This window comes from Musca autumnalis, unplaced genomic scaffold (assembly GCF_047663935.1).
Source record: "Musca autumnalis isolate F117 unplaced genomic scaffold, ASM4766393v1 scaffold_5, whole genome shotgun sequence".
Classification (NCBI taxonomy): domain Eukaryota; kingdom Metazoa; phylum Arthropoda; class Insecta; order Diptera; family Muscidae; genus Musca; species Musca autumnalis.
The window spans coordinates 67,177,941-67,190,330 of record NW_027412088.1 but is presented as its reverse complement, the minus strand read 5'-3'; the positions used below and the strand labels follow the sequence as shown (position 1 = coordinate 67,190,330).

General features: G+C 37.0%; 1 protein-coding gene across 29 annotated transcripts in view; it reads left to right on the top strand.

Moving 5' to 3' along the window:
- The window catches only part of LOC141405841 (guanine nucleotide exchange factor DBS), a 457,151-nt gene that overhangs the window by 398,542 nt on the left and 46,219 nt on the right, over positions 1-12,390 (top strand). For all 29 annotated transcript variants that reach the window (XM_073990593.1, XM_073990590.1, XM_073990601.1 and 26 more), the window contains one exon: positions 8,119-8,229. In XM_073990593.1, coding sequence (XP_073846694.1) covers positions 8,119-8,229 — 111 coding nt within the window. The remainder of the gene's footprint in view (positions 1-8,118; positions 8,230-12,390) is intronic.

Sequence of the window (12,390 nt, the reverse complement as noted above, 5' to 3'; positions counted from 1 at the left end):
AAAAACAGTCCTCATGTCTGAGGATTTTTTTCTATAGGAAAAACAGTCCTCATGTCTGAGGATTTTTTTCTATAGAAAAACAGTCCTCATGTCTGAGGATTTTTTTCTATAGAAAAACAGTCCTCATGTCTGAGGATTTTTTTCTATAGAAAAACAGTCCTCATGTCTGAGGATTTTTTTCTATAGAAAAAAACAGTCCTCATTTCTGAGGATTTTTTTCTATAGAAAAAAACCCGACCTCATGGCTGAGGATTTTTTTCTATAGAAAAACAGTCCTCATGTCTGCGGATTTTTTTCTATAGAAAAACAGTCCTCATGTCTGAGGATATTTTTCTACAGAAAAACAGTCCTCATGTCTGAGAATTTTTTTCTATAGAAAAACAGTCCTCATGACTGAAGATTTTTTCTATAGAAAAGCAGTCCTCATGTCTGAGGATTTTTTTCTATAGAAAAACAGTCCTCATGTCTGAGGATTTTTTTGTATAGCAAAACAGTCCTCATGTATGAGGCTATTTTTTCTATAGAAAAAAGATAGAAGAATTTGTTAAAGCCTTCACAAGGTCTTTCTATGAGAAGAAGTCCCTTTAAATTGTATATGGAAGACCTTCACAATGTCGTGATATGTCAAGAAGATCCTTGAATGGTCCTCCATGGGAAGAATAACCCCTTTTAAAAGCCTTTTATGGTAAGAAGATGACCTTTAGAATATCTTTTTCCCTTAAAAGGCTTTTGGACTTTTTGAAGATTATTAATCCTTTGCGAAGATATTCCATGAGAAGAACACCTTTAAAATGTATTTAATGAAAAAATACCTTCTAAAATTCTTCTATGGGAAAAAACCTTGAAAAGGTCTCATTTGGGAAGTAAGTTGTTTATTAACGTTCTTCGCAATGAAGAATACTTTCCTGGGAAGAACACCATTTGAAGGTTTTCTATGGAAGGCCTTCAGAAAATCCTTCCATGGGAGGAAGACCTTTTAAAGGACTTATAATCTTTCTATGGGAAAAGCTTTTAAAAGTCTTCTCTAAAAATAATACTTTTTTGAGGAGCCTTTTCAAAGTCGTCCATGTGAGATGGAGTTTTTGAAGATTATCTATGGAAGCCTTTCAAAAAGTCCTTCTATGTAAAGCTTTTAAACTTTTAAAGTTCATGTATAGGATGAAGGCCTCTTAAAGGTTCTCTATGCGAAGTAGAACTTTTAAAAATATTATTTGGAAGAAATATATTTTAAGGGCCTTCCTTGGATAGACGATCTTTAAAGGTTGTGTGTGGAAGGTCATCAAAAATTCCTTCTATGGATAAAAAAACATTTAAGTGTCATATATGGAAGGTCTTTTAACGACTCCATATTTCTCGAGAAATACTCGGCATAGTTCTCTCATATTTTAACAGCGGATTAATGTCATCCTGCATATCAGTATTAATTTATCAAGAATACGAAATTCAGGCAAGGCTTAGAGCGCCGATGATTGTATTGGGCTTTTAAATTTTTTTTATCGGAAACTAAGCTGTGAAAAAGTAGACTGGTCGAATCCGTAACCTGAACTCTGAGGTTGTTCGATTCAAAATTACAACATTGGGAAAATTCCATAACCACTTTTTTGGAATTTCCTCAACGAAATATTTATATTAAAGTCTAAATATTCTTAAGAATTTCACCAAACCATTTGTTGTAGTTATAAAACAACAACATTTTTCTCAAAATAAACAATTCATATGATTCATAAATAGACATGATAAGCTGTCATTTAACAACAATAACAAAAAATAAAAGCAAAACAAAAAAGTTACCATGCAACAACATTTCTTGTCATCATAAAGCTTCTTCTTCTGCTTTTTGTCACAATCTCAGATACACACATGTTTTTAATGAACATTTTGATCTAAAGTTCAAGTTAAATGGTTCATAACATTGACTAGACTAGAAATCTTAAGTTGTCATCGTACGGTGGTATGGTGAGCTGTTGTTGCACACAAGCACGCATCAACAAATTTTCTGTTTTGGTATGCCCCACCACACCACATCGCCACTACTGCCAACAATCCGTCAGTCAGCTCAAAATTAGAGTTAGTTGGTGGTTTTTAACGCTTTATGTTTTTTGTAAGCGAAAGTGTTTCACTGCCAAATCCAAAAAAACGCATACACTCTCACATAAACATGACGCTTGGCAGTTAAAGTTGGTCAAAAGCAAATGCTTCACGAAATGAAATGTTGTGTTTTTGTAGCTAAATATCATTTCAACGCAGCGAAGGGGAAAACAAACCAAGAGGCACAGTGTTTAGAAGTGGAGTGTGTGTTTTTTTGATCCCCTCCACTATAAGATGGAGATGATTCCGTTTGAAATACATCCAGGGCAATCATGAATAATTCCCTCGGAATTTTCCGCACGGAAAATAATTTTAAAAAGAAGATATTTTAAAAAGTCTATATTTGAAAACTACTAGAATCACTTAGTTATGGAATATTTTCGCCAAATCTACCAAAAATATTCCCTTTTTGGACATAAATTTGGAAATAAAAAATTGTGAAATTGGGGAAAGGGAATACATTTCGCACGGAATTTTTATTTATGATTGCCCTGATCGAGATATTCGTCGTAGATCCTATAAAGAATATTATCTTGATCAGCGTACAATTCTCTGGCTATGTAACGATGCAGAGCTTTATAATTCGGTACCGAAGTTTTTACTATTCGTAGGATGTTTGCAAAATTTTCCTCCAGACATTTTCCGGTACAGGTCCACGTTTTAATATAAGCCCAAGTCCCACAGAGAAATGACCCTGCATTTAATTTTTTAGGCACCTCCAACCGAAATGGCTCAAATTTTGTATATACCTAGCAAAAAAACAATCCTTACTAAATAATGGGTTTTGTAGTACTTGTTGGTAGTGGTAACTACTTACAAAACCTATTATTTTAACAGGGAGATGTCGCACTTATTTACTAGTTATTCTATGACCACTAGAATAACTAGTAATTCTGTGGCCATATGAAGTTGAAAAATAAGCTAAAAAAATTCTATTTTTAGAACAGTTGAGGTGGAATTTGTTTTCAATTTCAAGACAATTCATATTTGTATTTTTTTATTTCGCTCTGTGCTGGATTTGATCATGCGAACTTCATATTTGTAGCCGAACACACAACCCACTCGGGCACGCGTACTGTCATTAAATGTTGTTTAAACGCTAACATGTGCACCACTATCTGTTCTTTATTTTGTCAACAAAAAGCTCGGTTGCCGACGGTGAGCGTTGAACACACAACCCTAGGATTTGTAGTCGGACATACAGGCTCTGTGCCACCGTACTATAACATAGTTAGAAGTAGTATAAGTAAATATTTTTCTTTAGATTGCTTTGTAATGGGTTACATAATGACTTACGGATCTAAATTTTTGCTTGGCAGACTTCGTTGGGGGTGCAAAATATTCTGGCAGAGAATTATCGGAACAGGTCTATGTTTTGATATAACCCCCATAGAACGCTACCACCTGAATTTTGTACAACTTGTAAGAGTTGGACTTAAATAAATCAAAGTCCCCTTGATTACCGACGTAGATAGTCGCTGTTTTTTAATTGCAAAGATTTCGGCTAGGTAGGCACTCCGATTTTGGTTTAACTTATATAAGAGTCGCAGATTGATGGTATCTCAGCATATGATATAATTGTATGTTCGTTTTCCTGATTAATCCTACTTTGAATCTATCTCAAGGTCTAGGAATTAATGGGTGGTAACTAAAAAACTATTTCAATTAGTTGAGTAGATTTGACAGGACTATTGAAAAGGTGCAGTGCGTGGTGTGAATTTGTATCGCAGATGTGTTGCACGATGTTATCAATCCTTGCCATATATGAATTTTAATCGGCTGCACAATCCTGAACCTAGTTGAAACAAAAAACTATTCTGATTTTTCGTGACAGCGGACGTTCTTCGGCTGTGATAGATCGGGGATGTACTCCGAGGACTCCATTCACACGATACTTGTGCGACTGCATCTTCATGCATTGGTCTTGGGGTACTATCTTATATCATGGACCTTTCTCTAGACAATGAAAATCCCTTCTAACATGCCTTGGTGAGCGAGTCCTCTCCACCATACGGTGATTGGAATGACTCTCACGGTAATACTTGAGCAAGTACTGCAACGAGAGGATACCATTTATTACTGGAAGAATCTTTGACTTCTCATCTGTGAATCTTTGACTCCTCATGGTCTACTGATGACAGTTCTAATGGCAGCGTTCTAACAGGCTGTTCCATCGGGTTGCATTTATGTTCGTGGGCTACACTGGCGCCACATAGCTTACCAAAAGCATACCTACCGCCAATAAGTTTTCTTTGTCTGCGCCCCAAGTGCTGTCGGTTAGGAACTTGAGGGCCTTGTTCCTTGGCATGAGCGGACAAAGTAAATATGCTTTCGAATGTTGCCCTTAGGATCTTGGGGTGTTTAGTAGTAAGAATTCTGCTACTATCGACCAGAAAATTCAACTCTATGTCCATCTTCGTAGTGGCCGTAGACTTAGTAGCAGATATTTGCATATTCCTCGAGCGGAAAAAGGTGGTCACATCGAGCAAATCTGATGTCAAGATCGTACAATTATCCGCATATCTAACGATTTCAATGCTGTCTGGAGTAGTGAAGTGCAGGAAAGAAAAAGGTTATCCGGTTCGGGGTATATTACGCCACCTTGGGGAACTACCTGTTTCAATCTATGGGGCTTGCGACTTCTTGTTCCTGAATTTCACGTACGACTGGCATCCACATATATAATTGATTATCCAACTTTTCAAACTTGGTCGGAGGCAGAGCGTGGAGTGCTTGACATTATCAAAGGCTTTTGATAAGTCATATTCACAGACCACACTGACGCCGCATAGCTTATAACAGACCGGGGTATATTACGCCTCTCTGCGGAACTACCTCTTTCACTCTATGGGGCTTGCGACTTCTTGTTCCTGAATTCCAAGTACGACAGGTGTCCACACATATATTTGATTATTCCACATTTCAAACTTGGTCGGAGGGTAGTCGGCTCGATGTCTTCAAACAGCGTGGAGTGCTTGACAGTATCAAAGGCTTTTGATAAGTCATGTTCGCGGACCACACTGGCGCCACATAGCTTATAAAAGACCGACCTATCGCATTATATCTAGTCAACAAGTTTTTTTTTTAACTGCAGCCCAAGTGCTGCCGGCTAGGGACTTGAGGACCTTGTTCTTACATCTCAGCTTGTCGCAGATAGCTATGGAATGCGCGGACAACGTGAACATGCTGTTGAATGTGACCTTTAACATTTTGGCGTAGTTTGTAGTCGGAATTCTGCTACCATAGACCATGACATTCAGGTCAGTTCTCACTTCTGCCGACCATGTGGTAAACAGAGTGGCCGTAGATTTAGTGAGGGATATTTACATATTCCTCGCGTGAAAAATGTGGTAAGATCAGAAAGTAGCTGACGCCAAGATCCGCATACATTAAGATCTCAATACCACATAGAGGGGGTGGAATCAGGAAAGGTAGAGAATACACAGTTCCGGAGATATCACCCCACCTTGAGGAACTCATGGTTTCACTTTGCAGGCCTTAAGACTTCTTGTTCCTGAATTACATGTACTACTGGCGTCCACACATAAATATAATTGTTATCCAACGCTTCAAACTTGGCCGGAGGGTGGTCTGCTCGATGTCCTCAAACAATGTGGAGTGCACGCAGAGAAGAGATATTGTAGGAGCAATCATATTTTTAAAAATAAAATAGTGTATTTTAAAAATCTCAAAATTTATATTATTGTTTCAAACATATATTTTGTGTCAGGAAACATAATGACACAAAATATATTGTTGCTTCAACAATATATATTTTCAGATTTTTAAAATGCATTATTTTGTTCTTAGAATATGATTGCTCCTACAATATTACCTCTCTGCGTGTGCTTGAGACAGTATCAAAGCGTTATAATAAGTCGAGCGCCATCAATACCTGATAGTTATTTCCGATGCTGGAGAGGAGCACACCCTCCAGAGTCTTTGCTACAGACAACAAAATCTAAATCGGTTAGTACGATTCACCTTTATTGTCATACTTGTCTGGCTTCTGTAGCGGGACACCCTTTTTCCAGATTTCGGGCACGATGTGGTTGGCTAGCGAGTGTTTGAGAACTTTTGGTGAGATATCAACTCCCGGTTCATCGAACTGTTTCAGAGTTAGCATGGAGATTTCATTAGAACATCAGTCTAAATTGTGGTAATTCCTACTCGGCAGGAATATATCTAACGCAACGTAGTTTTCTTCTCTTCGTCCAGTCACACCGGGGGGTGCTCGACAAATTATCGAGTAAAATAACTTTCACACCCTTGCGGATAATGATTGGATTGCTAGCCCGCAATACACACGTAAGGCTGTAAATTCGAGTCAGGCAATATAGTAACTTTTTCAATGGCGGTTAAACTTCTCAGCGAAATATTGGCTTACCCTTTCTAGACATTTCAGACCTTTCAAGTTTTGTAGAAGTTGTGTTCGAGCTCGTGATAATAAAGGGGAACTTATTTTGCCGTGCTCAAAAAGTATCGGTCTGTTGTCTTTGAGAAGCATACAAGTCTCCCATTGTCCCTGCTGAAATGATCTAGGGAAATACACTTATGTTTGAAATGTGCTGATATTTCTTATTTCAATCGTTGCAACTTGATACGTTTATCTATATCGGCGTATTATGGGCATAGCTTGTGACTGTCTTATAGATTTTTCTCAAAAGATTTCTCTCTAACCTTATGCTGCTGCCATATTCTGTCCAGTTTTTTAGTAGTCGTTACTACTTAAAAAATCCCTACTAACCCATTATTTTAACAAGGGCTCTGAATTACTAGTTATTTATTATATGGCCACCAGAAATTGAAAATTAAGCTAAAAAATCTATTTTTGGAAGATTTGAGGTGAAATTTGTTTTCAATTTCAACATACTTCATAATTTTATAATTTTATTTTATTTCGCTCTCTGCTGGATTTGATCATGCGAACTTCTGATTTGTAGTTGAACACACTACGCACTAGGTCCCGCGTACAAACATTGAGGGTTGTTTAAACGCTTACATTTGCACCACCAACTGTTCTTTATTTTGTTAGCAAAAAACTCGCGTGCCTACGGTGAGCGTTGAACACTCAACCCTCGGATTTGTAGTCGGACACACACGTTCTGTGCCACCAAACTCATTACTTAGTAAGGAGTAATATAAGTCGTTAGTTTTGTTTACATTACTTGCTAATGAGTTACATAATGACTACCGGAACCGAATTTTGCTGGGTGATAGAATCAGAAACTATAGAATCACTGACATAAGTGGTTTTTTTGGAATTTCTCACTTAGACCAAATCAACATCTTCAAACACGAATTCAACACTACGGATGTTCATTGACGCCCAGCTAAACCTCCCTCCTTCCTGGTATTTTCAGGAGAAAATACATATGTGTGAGGCATAGATTGTTTTCATTGAAAATCCAAATTTATCTCGTTGTGGTTTTTAAAACACTATGCCAACACCTATTATCATCTTCAACCTCTATTGGAAACAGAAAGCAAAACAAAGAAATTCACAAAAAAAAAAAAAAAAAACAAAACCTAAATACAGCTAACCTTTTAGGTTCAACAAAAGAAAAGAACCGTTTTTCTCATTTTAATACTTTTCTCAATACGAATGAATGGATGAATTTGATGATGGTCGGAGGGCGGGTAGCAACATTGAGAGATGTTCATTCATTGTTGAGTTTTTTTTATTGGCTTCCACATTTCTATCTTTAGCTCCTTTAGATTTGTTTTACAACAAACTCTTAACTGTTGTTGTTGGTGTGTGTATTTCAAAGCATAGCTTCATCTATTGTATTTTCTAAAACATTTTTTTTGTGAAATATTTTTTGTAAAAATATTTTTGCTTGATTTGGGAATTGTTTTAAATCGTTTAATAACTGCTGACCTTAATTTGTGGATCCCACAACGAGATTTCATTGTGGAGACAAATTTTTGCACAATGTAAATAAATTAGTTGTTTTATTTTTGTTTTAATATTTTATGGAATTTTAAAAATTAATATGTCGTCATTTTTTCTTCTTTTTGTATTTTCAGACTGATGTTATTCACGAACTACGTCCCCGATCCATGGATTGTGCCATGGATTCGGGTGTTTCATTAAACGGTGACAATGGTTGTAATTCAGATGCCGGTGAAAGTCAACAGGTGAGTTTTAGAAAGAAAAATATACAGAACTTAGAATTATTTTTTTATAATATTAGCATCAGCCATGTCGGTTGAATGATATGGCTGAAACTTTAAAAATATCGAAAATTAGGCGTTACCGTTCTAGGAAAAAAGCCTCTAACATAGGTGCAAACAAATTTATGATTGGGTGCAAACAAATATTTGTTTGGATGAAATATAAATACAAGCCCAAAAGCCAAAAAAATAATACACATTTATAAATAGTGGTGGTTGCTTCTTTTATTGAAATCCATAGAAATGCCAAACACAAAAGCAACAATGGACGCATAGGTACATACAAAATTCCAAATACAAGAAAATCATAAACTTTAATGACAGAATAAAGGAATAGCATAATTTATAAAAAACGTAAATAATAATAATGTAGTGTCACACTTTTAGAAAGAAAAACAAATAATTACTTACTTACTTACTTAGCTGGCCCATTACAGAACATTTGTTCTATAGGCCGAACTAAGAAGAGATCTCCATTCCTCTCTATTTGTTGCTTTGCTCTCTGGAATACCGCGCCTTTTCATCTCAACATCCACTTGTTTGCGCCATCTATTCCTTGGCCTGCCAATTCTGCGTGCACCGCCATGTGGCATGTATTCATACGCCTTTTTAGCGGGTTCGTCATCGCTCATTCTTATGATATGGCCTAGCCAACGCAATCGCTGCATCTCGATACGTTTAACAATATTGATGTCGTTGTATAGCAGATAAATAAATAAATAAAACACATTCTCCTCAAAATTGAAACCATCAACGGGAAATCGGCATTTGGAATCAAATGATTATATAATATAATAAATACGTACATACATATTTCACATATATGCATGTATATGCAAAATTTATTAATGTTATTACCAATATTAAATGTGATTTCTTCTTTCCATTACCATTCACCTTTTTGATTCAATTATGAAATTTCCCATTCTAAAATGTATTGAGCATTTAATTTTTTTAAGAAAACACAAAACACTGATTTATTCACTATTACTCAACGATTGTCTTGAGGAAACTGAAGAAAAGGCTCATATATTTGTTTGCAACCAGTCACAATCATTTATTTGTTTGTATCCAAACATATATATATAACATATATTTTTGCGTTTACCACCAACTAAGACTAAATAGCACATGTTAGCCATTTCGGGAGGATAATGTTTCGAAAACAATCAAAATTCCCAAAATAGGGAGGAAACGTTGTACGTTCCTTTACAATTGTCTGTTGAAATTTTAGACATATAGGTTAGATAATGGGGCTAAAATCTTCAAAATGCCGAAAATCGGGAGGTTCTATTTGATGGGGTAGTATCAAAAAGTGATCCTGCTCCAAACATTTTCTGTTGAAATATGTAATACCACCAACTAAGGCTAAACATCATTTTTTGACATTTAGGTAGGCAAGAAGCTTGAAAATACCGAAAACCAGGAGGCATCGTTCTATGGACGCTATATCAAAATATGGGCCGGTACCGACAATTCTCTGCGAGAATATTTTATATCCCCAACGGAGACTATATACAAAATTTCAGCTATTTCGGTTAAATAATATGGCTAAAACGTTCAAAATTCCTAAAATCGGGAGGTACCGTTTTATGGGTACTATATCAAAACGTGGACATGTACCGGAAAGTTTTGCAGTCCCAACTTGGGAAACTTTTGTAGCTCCAACGAAGAATGTATAGCAAACTTTAGCTATTTCGGTGAGATAAAATACCGAAAATCGAAAGGTTCCGTTCCAGGGGGGCTACATTAAAACTTGGACCTGTTCCGACAGTTCTCTGCGGGAATATTTTATACCTCCAACGAAGACCAAATACCAAATTTTAGAAATTTCTGTTCGTGGATAATATGACCAAAACCTTCAAAATACCGAAAATCGGGATATGTATCTTGATTTCAACAGACAGACGGACGGTCAGATATGCCGTAATTAACGTGGTTATCTACCTTCCGGTCCAACTCGACGGTGTTCTCAAACACTGAGCTGACCAACCGACCGTTGTGTTGAAGAGTTTGATCCTGTTCAACGCCTTGGTTTAGTGTGGAACCCATCTAAAATTCCGATCTCAGAATTAAGTCTCTGGTACGACCTCGTTACCAAGAAGGACCAGTTGGTCCCCAAACAGAGCCGGGACAGATGGCCCACGAACGGACTTTGCTATATTCATGCACCTCAACACCTCATCTATAGACGGTATAGATATTTAAAGAGATAGCTCTATCTCTCTAAGATGGAAACTGCAATAGGTACACGACTACAGCAGTACCATCAAGAATATGCGAATATGAAGAATAACATAGGCAATCGAGCACAAATTATGTCGTTGTTCAAAGCTGACGACCACGGGACTGCGAACATACGATCCGATCTCTTACAACCTTTTGCGAAACCGAGCAACAAAGTCTGTTTCTCTTTGCTAAAGGTCTAAGAAGAGCAGCAGCGGGAACTTTCAGTAATTTCAGCACTTTCCAGTCGGAACACAAGGCTCTCCGGCTATCACTTACGACAGCTACGCATTCTTTAACCAAACCCAATGTAACGACATCACACCAGAGGACAGGGACTGTATTCCGACGATCCGTCTCTAATCGACTTTGCAATTCTCAATTGCATTCGCCAATACATACACTGTTCTTAATAGATTTTGATACCCTCAGCCTTTATGCTAATGAGTGCATATACACTTGGATACGATGAAAATGTGCCTTATAGAAATAATGGTTTTAGACCCCAAGTACACTTGAATGAAATCCGTTTCAAACAAATTTGGAGTCGATTTAGCCTTGTCCGCCTGTCTGGCTGGAGTGCACGATATCTCTCGAACAAATCGACCGATTTGGTACAAAGTTTGTTTCTTCTAATATTTTGTACAAACCTAGTTCAAGATGGGCCAGATCGGTCCACTCCTTCGGGTACCTCCCAAACAAAAGTTCAAAAGTGTTGACTAAAATGGTGCGCATGATAACTCTCGAAAGAATCAATCTATTTGGTCCAAAATTTGGTTCTCGTAATATTTTGTCGAAACATAGATCAGCTTCGAATATGGAATATATCGGTCCACTCCTTCGGATTCCCCCACACAATTTAATTTTGTTGTACAAGTGCAGAAAACTTCTTGGATCGTCATAAAAATTTTTGCAGCGGGTTGTGCTCTCGATCCCTTTTACGACACTATAATTTTTTCCGGGGCAAGTCCATACTTCTTGAGATTAAGTGCCAAAAAGCTCTAAATAACCCTGCAGGCACCAAATGACTGATGAGCAAGTGACTGCTGAGCACGAATATTTACGAATAGAGTATCCGATTTTGCCGAAAGATTGTACATCGTGATATTTTTTCCAAACACACATCGAGTCCCACGAAGATCTATATTGGGAAACATATTCTGTTACCTCCCTCATAAAAGTTCAACATTTTTGCTTAAGTGCAGTTTAATGTCTGTTCGAGGATCGTTTGTGATTTCAATAAAAAATACTTCATGTGACCCTGTTTACAGCCATTTAATGTTTTTTTTTCGTGGGTAAGTCCATGATTCCTGACAAAATAATCGAAAAGCTCTAAAAAAATCCACGGTGACCAACTAAAGCACCTTATGGGCAAGTCCAATCTTTACGCATCATAATATTTGGAATATAGACTATATATGTAGGACCACACTTTGAGGAACCTTCCACATTTCAAAAATTGTTAACAAATGTTTCACAAATATTTAAGCAGGTAGTTCTCACGCCTCATATTACGACAATACAATTTTTATTAAGGGTAAGTCCATACTGACTGCGATAATAACCCTAAAACTGTAAAAACACTACGGCCACCAACTGTTTATCTTAAAGGGAGTACTCAATTTTGTCCAATCCATCGTAATTATTCTTCCAAAGTTACGGCAACTTTAAAGATGGACTATATCAGTCCACTTCTTGCGGGACCTTCCCCCAAAAGTTCGAACATTTAGGCTTAAGAACAGGTTGAGACCTGCTCGCGGATACATTTTAAAATTTATTTCGGATAGGTCTTCCGTTACTTAAAGGTCTTCTGTTATCTACAGTTGACATCAGCAGATCCTTTGTTGCCAATATTTTACCTGAAGATGTCTCCTGTTGTCCATAGATGACCTCAAGAGG